This window comes from Anguilla rostrata, chromosome 2, assembly GCF_018555375.3.
Source record: "Anguilla rostrata isolate EN2019 chromosome 2, ASM1855537v3, whole genome shotgun sequence".
Taxonomy (NCBI): domain Eukaryota; kingdom Metazoa; phylum Chordata; class Actinopteri; order Anguilliformes; family Anguillidae; genus Anguilla; species Anguilla rostrata.
The window spans coordinates 14,253,205-14,269,717 of record NC_057934.1 but is presented as its reverse complement, the minus strand read 5'-3'; the positions used below and the strand labels follow the sequence as shown (position 1 = coordinate 14,269,717).

The 16,513-nt window shown below is 39.0% G+C and overlaps 1 protein-coding gene across 1 annotated transcript in view; it reads left to right on the top strand.

Moving 5' to 3' along the window:
- LOC135247352 (inactive carboxypeptidase-like protein X2) overlaps nucleotides 1-16,513 on the top strand; it is a 42,153-nt gene that overhangs the window by 4,566 nt on the left and 21,074 nt on the right. The window contains exons 2-4 of the mRNA XM_064320692.1: nucleotides 1,055-1,156; nucleotides 8,024-8,133; nucleotides 13,139-13,278. Of these exons, the coding sequence (XP_064176762.1) occupies nucleotides 1,055-1,156; nucleotides 8,024-8,133; nucleotides 13,139-13,278 (352 nt within the window). The remainder of the gene's footprint in view (nucleotides 1-1,054; nucleotides 1,157-8,023; nucleotides 8,134-13,138; nucleotides 13,279-16,513) is intronic.

Here is a 16,513-nt window from a genome sequence, read left to right as displayed (position 1 = left end):
GGTGTATTAATTTGCATAGCATTATGAACATATAATTAGGCCTGAGTGGACAGCATACTCATTATATCTTTATGTTCACAAGACATACTCATTATATCTTTATATTCATAAAGAAGGAATACAATTCATTCTTTATAATGCTTTGAATAGGTAGGGTTGGTAAGACTTTTCATGTGTCTACGAGTGAATCCAGATGGAAAAATTACTACCAAAGATCTGTACTGAGTTGATGTACATAGAAATGCATGCTAATTGCTTCTGAATGTATGTATTCTTAGCAAATTCAATAAGTTTTCAAGGGAGGTTTGATTAAGGCTGAGTGGCTAGGTTGGTACATGGGCTAGACAGGAGTGCAGGCTGAAACCTATAGCCTTGGCATTACCAGTTAAAGCTTGGCACTGGGAGCCTAGCGAACAAGGTTATCTCGCTCCTGACAGATTTAGTGGAGCTTCCATGGATATTGGCCACGCTAGCCACACTCTTGGAATCATATTGATTTAGCTCCTTCCAATGACATCACAGTACCCACCGTCTAACAGCTGCCATCAGTGAGAGATACTATGCTCTGGTCAGTATTAGTGTTCCAGTAGTACTGTAAGGCATGTAATGTGAAAAATAGTCTCTTTCTCGCAGGAAAGTCTATAAATGGATTGAATTCCTTTCACTTGCTCTTCACACAGATGTGGGCGGTTTAGCATTGCCTGAGAGGCACAATTGGTGAAGCCAAATTAAGTGCCAAATCATTACACAAGGACCCATGGGGTCTCAAAGAGAGCAGGTGTAAGCAATATAAAATCACATGCTAGATTAATTCAATCTAATTCATATGAGAGTGAGTGGGAGCTCCTTGTCTTCTAGTCTCAAACCAATACAATGTTGGCCACTTCTGTTCTGAGACATTGCAAATAAACCTTGCTTGCATTTATGTTCCTATTCAGCAGCACTAAGACATTGGACATAGATTGGGTCACATGGCCTACAGAAATATCTATTTGTGTTTCATCTGTTACAACTGACTGTGCTAATGAAATTGTGGTGTTTTCCCCAAACCCAGCAAAATCTGGAAATAAGAAAGTTGAGAAAAACAAGAAGGGCAATTTGAAGACACCAAACAGCATCAGCGAAGGAGAGGCACATTACAAGCCTACCAGGGAGGGTGAGTATATGAGAAGAACAATACTTCAGCACTGTGGTGTGTGGTTATGGAAATCCATGGGCTTAAAACTGCTTTGCAAGTAGAGATGTATCTTGATCAACTCAGTCTTTCACATAGGAGCCTGAAGCTCCCCATGGAGGGACAGGCAGGGTAGAAAAACATAAGAAGTGACAAATGTGTCTGATTTTTCTCAGAGAGATGGAGCCTTTGAAACAGAAAAACCTGGCAGGGAATCGTGCGCTTAAAATTAAATTAAGTCACAGGCACATCCCCCTCTTTTTGAAAAAAAGATTTTCTCTTCTTTGTCACTTTGCCCTGGATCACGTTACAATTGTTCAACAGAAGCCAGAATCAGTGCAAATTTATTGTAATTTAGAAAGACCTGATTGCACGGTACAGTTTTCAAAGTAGATACCTAATTCCATCAAGGCATCGATGTCTTCCAGGACAGTAGAATCTTGAAAATTGGTCAGCAACTGGGCAAGGCTGCTGCTGTAGAGCCGTTGCCATGGGGACAGTGACACAGTGAAAAACCAGCATCAGCTCATCACAATCTGAAAAGGATAAGCTGGAAAGGAATGCAAAATTGTTCCTGAGAAATGTTTGAGAGGCAAATTAGCACAGAAGAGAGAGGCATGCCATGTGGCCCAAGTCACTTTTTGAATATCCTGTAGCTAGAATCTCTGAATGGAAAAACAGATAGAGAGTAATAGTTGAGTTGCAATGTTTGCCAGTTTCATATCACTCAAAGATGAAAAAGTTGCCAAGAGGAATTGCTCTGAATTGATGCTCTTGCACAGTGGGAAGAGACATGCAGTGTGTGTAGACCAGGATATTGTAAACAATTTCCATGGGAGTAAAAGTGGTCTTAAATATCCAAGTGCAACTGTTGACAGCTGTACAGTATATTGTCTGCCTAAAATAACCTTATTATCTGAAGGAACATACATGTACATTTTCTCTCTTGCAGCAGTCACAAACATATCCAATATGGCAGCCTATATGGATAGTATAGAGAATGAGAATGAGAATGAGGTTGAAATAGTCATGTTCCTTTGTGTAAAAAAGTCATGTTTTTGTTAGTTTAACACAGCACTGGATGTGATGTAGGTATTGGACAAAACAATAAACCTGCATGGGCAGAATTACCTGTTCTTTTGATAAAGCAATCATACAAAAGGTTTTTAAGCGCAGCTGTCTGACAATGTTTTTTTGAACATTCATTTCAGGAACTGATTCAGAATAGAGTAAGTGTAATACATTTTTATGACTAATGTAGTTTTTTTTTAACTCATTTTCCTGAATTCAAAGATGATTTGATTGAAGACATACAAATTGCATTGACTCATCACAACAGCTGTTATTCTATAAAGAGCTTATGTAGCTGTTTTGGGCAAATGATACTCTACCATAGTTAAGCAGCATTCCATTTTTATTATAATACTTGAAGGCGGTGGGGAATGCGGTTATAAATGATTCATAAAGTTAGACTCACAAAGGTGAGTGGGCGTTTGTAAATGGAAGGCATCATCTGATATTTATTTCATTGCAAATATACAGTTAACGGCTTTGGTGTGTAGCTTCTAAAGAACATGCAGGGCTGTTGTGAATCTCACTGCATTTTATTTACTCAATAAATAATATTCAAGGATAGACAAAAGTAATAAAATGACAATGTTTACATTTCAGTAAAAACTTTATGTTATTTCTTCCTATATTTTGTCTAATTAATTAACAGAATTCTTTACTTACTTCCCCTTTCATGCATTTAGATTCTGAAAACTATGTTTCATATTGTGTAAGGTGAATGTTCAGGTACGCAGGGTCACTGTTTACATAGCGTTAAATATAGCACAGTATGAACATGGGAATTTCATTCTTCATGACATGCATCACTATTTCTGGCATAATGTGGCTGAAGAGGGCAAGTATTCCCTTCAAAACATGAAAAGCACCTAATTAAGACAAATTAACTGCTTGTTAAAATTCTGGGATTGTAATTGTGATTGGACCGAAAAACCAGCATACACAGTGGTAGCCCGAGACCAATTTTGAGAACCACTGATTTAGAGCAGCGGGACAATAACAGTAAAAGCTGGAACATTGCTAATTTATTTTTGTGTCTAATTTGGTAAACTGATGGAAATGAATCATGGATTGCATGTAGTTCAGCAATCAGAGCAACAATTGTAACTTTGTTTAGACTTTAGAAAAAGTAATACTTATAGATGAATAACTTTTAAAATAATGTATAACAACTTCATAAGCCTGGAGTAAATATTTTATAACCTAGACAAAACAGCAATGCTTTTGGAAATTTGAAAATGTGGTAAATTCCATTGTTTCAGTTGTCATATAGTCTTTGCTCGCAAACCCATCCTAATGTGGTTATGCCGTTCTCATGAAGGTGTTATATATGCTATATAAAATCCTTATTAAGTTCCACACAGATGATATGACTGTGAAAAATTACTCCCCCTGCTCTGTTGGGTGGTAAGGCTTTTATCGGAGAAACAGACATACCATTTAGTTTGGCTCTGAAGCGTATCATTAGCACTCTCAGGTAGCAGTCTAGTGTCTCTCTCCAGAGACACGCGAGTCACAGTTTTTCAGCCTGTTCAGTCTGCTGCAGTCTGGAAATAGCTACATACATTCGAACATAGATTTTGTGTCAGCCTTCATATGTATTCATAAAACATTTTTCATATCAACAGAAGGTCTTTGTTGTATTTTGTGTGTGTGTGTGTGTACGTGCATGCCTGTTGGCTTATGTATGCATACAAATTTGCTCTAATGACAGAGTCCCAGACACCGCAAGCAGCCCCATTGGTTATGAAAGTTAACGCAAGATTCCAACCCTGGAACTAACGCGCTGCAAATTCAGGCAATCAGAACCGAGTCGCTCGGCATTTCCGAAAAGTATCGCTTCGGAGAAGAGGAGAAAAACATAGGTATCCGTCCCGGAGAATTCATCGCGGGCTCGTTTGCTTCGCCATGCCGTGGCTCCGCTGTTCATGTGAGGACAGACTTGGCCATGTGACAGCGGGGTAATGGGAACCATGTGCGGCGGACGCCGTACGCACAAACGGACATGTGCTGAGACGGAAATACCTGCTTTGAAATCCCATAGCTGCGGTTTGGAGAAACCTCCGAGCGGAGGATTCCAGCGAAATGGCCGATAGCTGTCAGGGCTACACACAATAAAAGAAGAATTGCACATTAGTTTGGAGATGGAGACGATAGGACCTCTCAAATAAACTGATTACAATATGGACCCTATACGGAGAGAGAGTCCCTGCACCGATTATTCATCAAAAGTGGGATTCTGCTCTCTGACTGGGAAAACAGTCATTAAAAAGAGTAATTGCATTTTATTTCTGCAATATTATTACAACTCACCATACATTTAAGTTTTGGGCTTTTCTCGATATGTGCTATGTAAATACATGGTATTGTCTAAATTGAAGACTCATTATGATATATACAATGCATTTGTATCCTTATGGTTTTACTGTACAAAAATCAGGCTTCTACCCGTGATTCCACTGGTTTAAGACAAAAAAATAAAAATTATACAGGATACTGTACAGTAACTAACAATTGATGTGGAATAATTACACAGTGTATCAATTAATCTCGAGTTAAATTGTTTGGAAGTGATGATCATGCAGCATTTCCACCTTGAATAGCAGGTCATTTAATTTTGGGCCGAATTAATGACTTTAATTGAGTAATTAAGACCTGCAGTAAAATGGGAAGCAGCCTCAAACAAAATGCTTTCTACTATTAATTTATTTATTTGCTATTTACAGTAGCAGATGCTTTTCAAGCAACTTACACAGATTATTTATTTGCATACAATCAATTTATATAAAAAATGATTAAGTTAAGACAATGGCAATCAACTCACAATGTCTGTATTAAAAACCCAGTTCCCTAACCACTATACTACCCTGCAGACCCTGTTCTAGGCCTGATAGTCAGTGTGAGGACTAGTTTGAAAGTCACCTTCACAGTAAAAGCAGCATGCTTTAATGGGTTACAGCAAGAGTGAGATGTAGTAATGTTGGAACTCTTGGTGTCCCTAGAGGGGAGCCAACCCCATGAATATGACCCTCTGCATCAAGTACTTCCAATAAAAACAGCCTTCCGAATGCCCAGAGCAATCAGAAGCTTTGTTATCCTACTGCTGAAGCCAGAGAGCTCCTAATGTGTTTTTGGGTGTGTGTGTACATTTTAAGCAAACACTCTGTCTTCCGAAACACATAACTTAAGTGTTTATTTGTATGATTTCTCAGAGATAAGACCGTTAACTGTGCATGCATAACCTTGCCAACCAAAATATTCCGTAACCCATTTTTATTCCTGGAGACTGCCTGATAAAATACTTCATTTTATATCAGACAAAATGCAACAATTTGAATATAATATGCACAGTGGCAATTATGTGATGATTGCACTATTGTAGCAGTAGCACAATATGTGAATCAAAGCTGAAATGCACAAATGCAATGTTTTCTGCCATGCTGAAAGCACATTCAGTTAATCCAATACAGTACAAAATACGATTTTACTCTTCAAGTGGTAACACACACACATACATACACACAGTGGGAGTAAAATGATGAAGTATCTATGGACTGATCCAAAAATAATAATAAAAAAAAAACAAAATAAAGTTACAGAGTGGAAAGTACATCAAGAGCCTGGCGGCCATTTTTTGGTCGTATTTTTTTCTGAACCGACTTGACACATGGCCTTTTGTTTCAGTCGCTAAATGCCATCCGTTTTCATTTAATACTCTTCTTTCCAACTCAGGGCTGTTTCATTTATGCTGTTTGCATTTCTTTTGCTTCCTTTGTGTTTATCAGCCTGTAAAAAAACATTTGTGTGCGCCTTGGGCAGATGCAGTAGGCTTTCTTGATTCCAGCTTGCAGAAAGAAGCCTTCATGCCAAGCTGAGAGAAGCATTCTGGCTCCAGTCGAGCTCCAGCTCCGCAACTGGCAGGATGCTTTTGTGATTGGGTGAAAATATCAATCACCATTACAGCCAGTGAATCTGGTGCCTGGCGTATTTTTGTCGTGCATTTGATAAGTGATTATTAGAAAACTATGTAGCATTTACTGTGTGACTTTATTAGCTTGGTATGCAGTCTGGTGGAAGTTTGCATTGTTCATTCGTTCATTAAAAGTTGAGGTTTGGATTTAAACTGCATCCGTTGCGAATGAGCTGGAGTTTAATTCAATAAAACAGACAATTTAATGACATTGGGAATCTGCCTAATAAGTATAATGATGCTCAGTTGCAGGTGAGCTTGTAATGTGTTGCAGACAATCTCAATGTTTTTATAATGATAAGCAGGCCACATATGACACTACAGTAACGAGAATGCTTTGAGAATTTACCAAATATTGAACATATGCCATGGATTTTTAAAAAATTAAGCCTGACCAAGGTTTTTAAATGGGATATAGAATGTGTCAGTTATAGATTATAGGTTATTCAAGTTCAGTTTATTTAACTCTTAAAATAACACAACTAATGATTAATATCCAATGATTTCAAAATATTCCTTATATGCTTCTGCGCTCACAAAATCTAAACATCCTGTTTGTGCAGGCTGTAAAGAAGACCATGGTGTAAGGGTCAAACAGTATGACTTTTCACTGTGCACCTCAACCGTCAAAATATGAAAATGTGCTATCAAGAATAATAAGAAAGAAACCATCACGTGATAGCTGACATCTGTGACTCAAATACCTTGTATCAAGTTATGTGACAACAGAAAGAGTGTCTTGGAAGACATTTTTATGTATAATAAGTAAAAAAGCTTCATTTTGGTGCAGGCCTTTTCATCATTGTATTTTCAGTTTTTCTTCTTTTTTTGTATTAGCACACTTTCATGCTACCCCTTGCAAAATAATCAGTAGAAATCTAAATGTAACATATTTTAATATGCCAGAATATTCAGCAAATAGGAAATTGTCAAACATCATGAAAAGGAAATTCCTTTTAACACCAATGGGACCAATACTTTAAGCCAGATAATGAAAGTCAAACAAAGTCAGGAAATAAACATCTTTAGAAATGTTTTCCTTTTCAGCGAGTCTGGGGTAGAATTGTAGATGTCACTGTCGATTCTTCATTAGCATTAGTTAGCATTCATTAGCCCCGCTCCCAAGCCGAACCATTGCGCCACATTGCACCACAAAATGTCGGTGTTCATGCGAGCGCCGGGTGCATGGTGTTATCATAATGACAGATGTAGCAATTAATGGTGCACGGTGCATGTGCATGTGAGGCGCGTTCGCGGTGGCCTTCGCACGCCGCACGCAGATGGCGTTTTCCTTCGGCATTAACCGCCTCGCTGGCTCGGTTCCCTCACACGCCCCCCCCCCCCCCCCCCCCCCGCCCCAACAGACACATCTAATTTTACACTCAGAGAGACAGAGAGGTAAATCAGCCGATACTACTGGGTGTGATCTGTCATTGTTGCACGGTTGTCCAGCTCCCCCTTCATCTCCAGCAGGGCCTGCTGCGAAATTAATGGCGGCTCAAAATACGCGGGCCTGCATCGTCAAGCTGCGCAAATTTGAAGGAGAACAACCCACATCTGAATCCGTAGCTTCGATCGATGCTCAGACATGCATTAAGAAACATTTTTAAATGTTTATCCTTTTAGGAGCTGGTGCAGGTGTGATTGGTTTCTTGTCTGTGGTCTCGCTGGTTCATTTTATTCAATATCCCTGAAAAATGCCATAAAAGTCAAGCAGAGCTGGTTAGGAACAATCAAATGTACAACAGGGGTAAAAAAGATATCTGTTTTCTAGGAGAAGTAACTTTATGTTTCTATTTTGTTTTTGCTAGAATGTCCTCCTATGGGACTTGAGAACTTGAAAATTGATGATTTCCAACTCCATGCCTCCACAATGAGACGATATGGCCTGGGAGCACACCGTGGACGCCTCAATATCCAAGTAAGAGCAGAACTGAAACTACACAAATCACAAAAATGTCTGTTCATCTCTTGTGTTTCATCTCTTCCTTTATTGACATGACCTTTCCCATGTGTGTATGCATATGGGAAATGTGTATGCATATGGGCAAAAGTCTAAACAAACATAAGTGGCTAAGACATAAACCATCAAATTGTTTATCTGAGTTGAGGACACTTCTCACATGATTGTAGATTGGATTACATGCTTTACATTCTTCATATGCTAATTGATAAAGTATGAATCCTAGAAAGCAAACATGCAAAAAAAAAAAACAGTAAGACAGTCTTTTGACTGTAAACCTTGATAAGGAAACCTGCCATGGAGGCCATTAGAACATTGCATATAACAAGAAGATGTAACTTCAATTTAATTAATTGATATAGAATACATTTGGACCGATTCTTTAAATTCAAATTACATAAGCAAAGGAGCATTTTAACGCAGAGATTATGCTCAGAGATTATACTATTCAGATTGGTCTATAGACTGTCAGCCATATTGTAAGATGGAGTCATGGCTGAAGTGTGACATTGCATCTGGGGTGCGACACAATCTAGCAAATAGAATACGGCCAGAAGCCAGAAGCCAGGCACAGCTCCTGTGCCCTTGAGGACGACACTCATAATTAAGCTGTTTCCATGGTGTTAACAGCTAGTCGCATTGGGTGAAAAAATGTAAGCTAATAATCTGACAAGTAAATAAATAATGTAAATGGGTCAATTTATACGTTGGAAATAAAGATTGTTTATTCCCATTTGAGTATAGATAATTTGTAAAATTTAAAAAGATCAAGCAAATTACAATATTTTATTTGTAATCACATGCTCAAAGTAGAGCCTAGAACTATAATTATTATTATTTTACCTCTTCAGAGATATAGGAATGCAATAGAACACACTCAACTACTTCCTCAATTAGATTAGCAGTAGAGAAGATTCAGTTAGAGTCGTGACCTTTAACTAGAAAAAATAAATGCTGTCTTGAATTTCTCTCAACAGTCACACGGATGGTTCCAATATAAACAACTTTGCTGTTGCCTCCATATCAGTGATGTCAGACTGGATTCATCACTTTGGCTGTCTTTGATGTGAACAACAGAGTTATTAGGGTTTGGACAGTTTATCAAAATCATTGCACTCAACTTTTTTCTGGCACATTGGAGAAAGGCTAATGTTTTTTTTTTTTTTTTAATGAAGAGCCTAGTGGAAGAAAACAATATCCAGATGATAATGAGATTTGTCATTGTGTATATGCTTTATTTTGACTTTAAGTAAAGAGTCAAGACTAAAAAAAAAAAAGAAAAACATAGGTGCTAAGTTTTTGTCAGCCAAAAGCTCAAAATAAAAATAAAAATACATTTTTTTTACCAAGCTGTAAATATGATGGATTTGATTATATTGCATCTGAACGTGAATTCTTTGGCCAGAAACATACCCTTAAGTACAGTATGTACGCAAACACAAACGCTTTGAGCTACGAAAAGGCAGTTCATTGCATTGTTGCATACTAAAATGTGTCACATGAAATTCTTAATATAATGCAAGCACGAGCTGCAGTGTCAAGAATCACAGTGAGGGGGCGCTATAGCAGGCAACAACAAGATGAAGCTGCCATCTTCGATTTGTGCACTTTTCCGCTCTGTCACAACTGTCCTGCATTGCCCCCTTGAGGCCTCGGGTTCATTATCTGCACAGGAACATAAGAGAACTCGTCCAGTATGTCCAACCGTGCCGTGTGTTTGTAGTGTGGCGGCTGGGTGTCGCCATTTGCGTTTGGGTACTTATGTAGGGTATGTTTTCAGCGCTAGGCCCGAAACATACCCTACCTAAGTACAGAACGAGATTAGATGAACTGAGCAGCAAAGCGTTGTTGCATGCTATTGTGCCTAAATTGTCACCGAAGCGCAGTGTCAAGTGTCACAGCTAGGGGCACTATAGCAGGATATAGCAGGATGAAGCCATCCACTTCGATTTGAACTTTCTTCCACTCAGTCTTCCCACAACTGTCCTGGCTTACCTTGAGGAATCAGGTTTATTACCTCCACGGGGACGTAAGAACGCACGTTGAGTATGTACAACTGGGCTGTGCGTTTGCAGTGCGTCAGCCTGGCGTTGTCATTTGCGTTCACATTCTTACGTAGGGTGTGCTTCAGGCCTTACTCCTGGTGCTTAACCCAAGATAAAATAATAAACCTACCATATAATAAGGGCAAAATCCTAAAGCCTAATAAAACTTTATTTGCATTGGGAGACAGAAGTGTTCCCAATGAGAAAGAGGAACTGACTGAGGATATGAAACAGAATGCAGTGCGATTGTCTCATCATTTTGGATTGTGCAATCCTGGAACAGATTAAAATAATGACTTCCACACACTGTTCAGCACGGTATCCACGGACGACCGAAAAAAAACCAAACCTTTTGTGTCTGGTGTTTACATCTCTCCTCGATCGTAATGCATGTGATAGGCTAGGGACATACAGGCTGTGAGATAAAGCACGGATTTGAGAAATAAGACACCCGAAAGTAGAGCGGTGGATGTACTAAGCAGATGCAAACTGTTGAAACAAGCCAAGCCCAGGCTCAGATGGTCCTTCCTCCCTTTTTGCATATGTTTGCAATTTACGGCACTGACGGTGCCAATGCTAATATGGTTACAACTCATTCATGAATGATTTGTTGTCTCCTATCTATACATTTGAGCGTGCCCTTTTTCTGTAGTCATATTGTTACAATTTAGATCAAGTATGAAGCATCGGATGTCCAAAAACAGTTCAGCTGAAACCTAATTTACATTATATTTATGAAATAATTTAATAAGATAATCTTATGTATCCCCCACATGAAACAAACGTCTGCTGTCTCTGATAAACCCATCTGTGAGTCAGTGACTGTTTTGAACATCACAACTATAATGCTGACAGCAGGAGAGATAAGAAAACAGGGGGGAAAGGCCTATGTCTTGCTGAGGATAGCATAACCAATGTGTTGAAACTGTAACTATAGTTAACCATAGAATTAACATCAGTCTTGCAAGTTAAACTTCTAGCAAAGGTTATCTTAAAAGTTAATACTGAATGTTGATTGGATGTGTAATTGCTTTACATAGAGAACTTTTAAGGGAAATTTGTTCCTGTTCCTTCATATTTATTGACTCTTTACAATAGGAAAATATTAATTGAATTCATGCTGATAGCCTCCCTATCACATTTATTTCTGTTGGAATTTAATTGCAGAAAGAGTCTAACAACCAGTAGAAATGACTGAAAAGGAGTAATTAACAGTAAATTGCTGATGGTTATCTTTCTCCTTAATCTTTGCCATCAAATTTGTTAAATAGAAATAAATTTAGGCATGGTTATTTGCTGTAAGTAGAAGAAATGGGTATATTGGAATGCTATCCTGTTCTGAGCACAACAGATGGAACACATTTCTCTTGACATTCATGTGCTGTGCATTGCCTAGCACAAATTTGAAGAGCAAAACATAATGTGGAATCTCAGCTAATGGGAAAACATATTATATAAATAACTATAATTGAAGTAACTCATAATGAATGGACGCATCATTGTCAGGGAGTCACTACAGGTATTAAAATACATTTGAATGATTTCCATTGCTGGCTGTAGCATGAGACTACAGGGAAAAACAATGTCCTCAGCATTGAAGGGGATCTTATTAAGTGACATTCCTCATGTCATTTGGCTCAAGACCCTGCGCAGTCCCCACAGACGAGCAATCCACCGGGTCCACGCCTTTGATGGAGCCTTTTCTAGTAACAGCCCATAGCAAGATTGAGCCAATCATAATAAAACCCGTTTTGTCAGAAAGGGTTATTTGAACGGCATGCAGAGTGGGCCGATCCCTGTGCTGAAGGAAGCCAGCATCGTGGGTTTTAAAAGCAGACACCGGAAACCTGCGGCTTGAATTGACTGGGCTTTTCCCCCCCTTGTTTATCATAAATGGGAAAGAAAGGATTTTAGATAAAACCGTGGCAATATTAAGAGAGCTTATCTGTTCATTCCATTGCTGTGGGCTGCAGTTGACTTATTTTGCAGAATAATGAAGAGGTTGTAGGTGACCTTGGAGAGGGACATATGGAGCCTGAGCAGCTTCGCTGCCCAGTTCCACCATTCAGAGTCTGGTACAGTAAATCCTCTGGACCAAAAAAACATGCTCAAACCTCAGTGGATAATCAAAAAACTTTTATATTTACTATGAATCATTTATTTATTTTAAAATTCTTTCACATTCTGGATAGTTTAACTGATCGTATCCTCTCTTCATAAGCAGAGGGAAAGAAAAAATGGAAAACTATGCATTATGCAAACAAAACAAGGGATGTTAGTGTAGCTGTCTTACACAGACAGACATTTACAAGGCAACCAGTCACACACACATAGATGTGGCTACGCATTCCATCAATTAACTGCTTGCAGGTGTTGTGCCAGCTGGGAACTGCAAGGTGTAGCAACAGGTATTTAGCTGTTTGAGAAAATGAATTAATACAATGATCAGCAGGAACGCTTCTAGATATTTCTTTACCATACTGCTTCAAATGAACACCGTGTGACAGCTGTTATAACCAGTCACGGAAGCCTATTACAACAGATAACAAATGTGGGATGACAGTGTAGCATAACGGCTAGTGATGTGGGCCTTTAAATCAAGGATATATGATTCCCAGGTGGGGCACTGCTGTTGTACCTCTAAGCTATGTGCTTACATGAACTGATTCAGCACATATCCATTAGTGTAAATGGATTGTCTGTTTAAAAGAAAGAATGAAAAAAAAAAATTGGGGTAAATTGCTCTGGATTAGGGTGTCTGCAAAATGCCTAAGTAACATGCACTATACAGAAAATAGTAAACAATAATACTACTACATATTGTAGACACAGAGTCAATATAACAGTTTCAAAATGACTATTTACTCTGTGATTTGCGTTGGTTTTCTGTTTAGTCTCACTTCACTTTGTTTTGACAGGCTGGTTTGTACGAGGATGAATTCTACGACGGAGGGTGGTGCGCTGGGCGGACCGATCCTCTGCAGTGGTTTGAGGTGGACGCCAGGAGGTTAACCAAGTTCACCGGGGTAATCACGCAAGGCAGGAGCTCCCTCTGGTCGTGAGTACCGTGCTAATGCATCTCCTGGCGTGGACAAGCGCCTGTCCATCAATTTACCACTTCAGTTCCAGTTCCTATGCAGTAGCATTAGCACTTATCTGAATAGATTTTTCCAGTATGAAACTAATCAGATCCAATGAATGGAGGAACTTTACTAACTTCAGTTCGTTGGAGGAACAAGGTACTTAAGTTTGCTAATGTGCTTGTCTTGAATTGTGGTCTTGGTTAGCAGAAGCATTTGATAACAAGGGGCTGTGGCATGTATACTGTCACCATGTCTGCTTGTTTCTCTTACATATCCACTGCACATACATGTAAAGAGCATTCCACTTATATATCCCCTCTAAACAAGACTGTAACACCAAGGGCAGGGTTTAAGAAGGGCACTCACTGTTGGAACTGCTGGCTTCAGAAAATAAGCCAGCAGCAAATAAATGAATCCTTGCTCATCCGACATTTTATATTTTGTGATACAGCCATACCAAATTAATGAGTAACATGTTATTTCATGTTGAGTTAAACCTGAGAATATGTCCTTAAAAGCACATGGATGATCTCATCAAGACACAAAGAAAATGAAATTGCAGCCAACCCATCCTCAGCAAGACTAGAAAACTTGCATCGAGGAGCAGTGGATATTAATGTACGATGTGAATTCATCTGAGTGTGGCGAAAGCTACTGTGAATTGAGCCGGGTGGATGGAGAAGGTTAATTGATTTGGAGGCTGTAATGTGATTCATACAACTCCATCAGAATATCTTCAGCTCTTTGAAAGGAAAAAGGTCATGAAATTGCGAGAACCCTGATACAGATAGATTGCATTCCCAATTCTTTAATCTGGGTTAATTTAGCTGATGGTTGGTGTGCCTTGCCTATCGGATATGATAAGTTGTTCTTACATTTTCATAATGGTACAAAATTACATTATTTTTTAATAATATCACCAAGGGTAGAGGAGGCCAAGCAATGCATGTGACCTTTTCGAAATCTGAAGTTTCATCTTTCAGAATAGACCAATCATGTGTTGTGTTTTAATATATTTCTGCCACCCTAGAAGCTGTTGAAAAGCTTTTAACGATAGTCCACAACACAGCTTCATGACTTTCCTCCTCTCGCAGAAAGCTGAAGACACAACTATCCCATGATCCCATACTGCTTGTTTTGCCCCTGCTCCAGTGTCCACCCAGGCAAGCTAGGAATAGTTAGCCTTGCCTTTGGGGTAGACTTCCTGTCTCTTCAGTATTTCAACTGAAGTGCAGTGAATCTGGGCAGACCCAAACAGAGCTGTGCTTTCATGCCAAACTGGTATTCGGATGATTCCAGTGCCCACTGTTGCTCTTTTGTACCTCTGCTGTGAGTGATTACAGGGCGCAGATATCCTGAGCTCAATATGTATGTCAGGATCTTAAAACCGCTAGGTGTGCAGTGGTAAGAGTCAAAGAGAAATGCCAGTTTGAGGTGAATGCAATTTATTGAGTGTTCAATAATAGCAATATACAATGTGCACTGGTAAATGTGAATGGCTAAATGGCTATGTGCGTATGTTGTGCAGGAGGTCGTATTGACAAGCCTCCTTGAACTATTCCACATTTCCCCTTATATCCCCAAGGATCAAAGAAAAACCCCAAGTCATCAAAGAAAGACACAATCACAACAAAACCATTGTGAAAGTAAATTCGTTTTGGAAATCCACGGACAAGACTAATTGTGGTAAAGTTGTTGTCTATCACGATATTGATAAAACCGCCATTGTATACTTAGCAATTCTTCATTGGAATCTTATTATCTCCAGTTTGTGTAGAATCTCTGGAACAAGATGATCCCACCTACAAGGTTCTCTGGCCAGTACTTGCCAAGCAGTCCCTCAGTATAGCCTCCAATTGAAAGCCTGCCCAGACAAAGCTTAGATACAACAATGCACAATGCTCATTTTTGATGGCACTGTATACAAATTTGAACCAGGATTTGTCCAGTGTTGTGGCTGTGGCTCTATTTTGTTTTCACAAGCATCTATATCCACTCAAAAAATCTTTTAGGTAAAAAATTAATTCCCCTTATCTTGTGTTTGAGCTTCTGTTGCTTTGTTTCAGTAATTCTGACTCATGGAAAACAAACGTCCAAGGTTTACCATTCAGGAGAGACCTGGATTATGCCTGTAGTCAAAAGGGTTCAATAATTGTAACTGTTTTATTCTGGGTTTGTCATTTTCAGGCTTGTGTTAAAAAAGGGTGCACTACAGAAAGGGATAAAATCCATTTTGGCCTGACATTTTATCAACACTTCCCCAAATTACCATGCATCCACTTTAAATAGATCTGAACCTGTTACATTGATAAATTTGAAATGTATATTATTGTGGTGACAATCAAATTAAAATAGTACTGTATAGTACTATATCATCCCACTTACAGTAATAGACAATTCGTGAATTTGTCTCTCTTGCATTAGAAATACTTTCTTTTTTTATTTTTTAAATTTGAGCGCTCTAGAAATGTGATCATTATTCCTGTATTGTTTGTTTTGTGAGTTACTCTTGTATTCATTGGCTAGTCGTGTGACTGCTAAATTGCCTCAGACATTCTGTGGTTACCTTACTAGCCATTAGATTCAGTCTGAATAGCCTCATCCATTCAGTCAGAAGTCTGACATCAAACATTCTGCCTCCCTTTGTCACCGATTTCAAACAGTAATTCTCCAATGTCTCTGCCTCTCACCGTTGCTGATGCCTGTTTAAGATTTCCTTATTGCTCTTTTCACGATTCATCATGAAATAAGATGGCTCCACTTCGGCTGCAATTTCACCTCACAGATTTTTGCCACCTTGCCTTCAGTATCTTAAAGCTCTTTTATCTTATTTTCTCATCCGCTCCCCCTCTTATTTTACTCCCCTCATCTTTTCATCCGTGTTCTTAGTCATCAGAGCCTTTATGCCAGTCCTCACTCTAACCCATCCCTGGGCTCCCTTAGAGAAATTATTTTCTCTTCTCAGCTTGCTTGATTCCACTTGACTTCACTGTGAAATTCTTTGAGACCTCTCTGGTGATTCTGTGCTTCAGTCCTATTTGTCTATGACACATTCACACAGACATAGTACAGTCTAAGCAGTATGAAGCTCTGCTGCCTCAGGTTTTTCCATTGTTCTGTTGTATTTCCAGGTGAATTCATCCACATCTGAAACCTACAAATGGACAAAACAATTGCTATCACTACGTTTGAATTCACTCCACTTTCAGT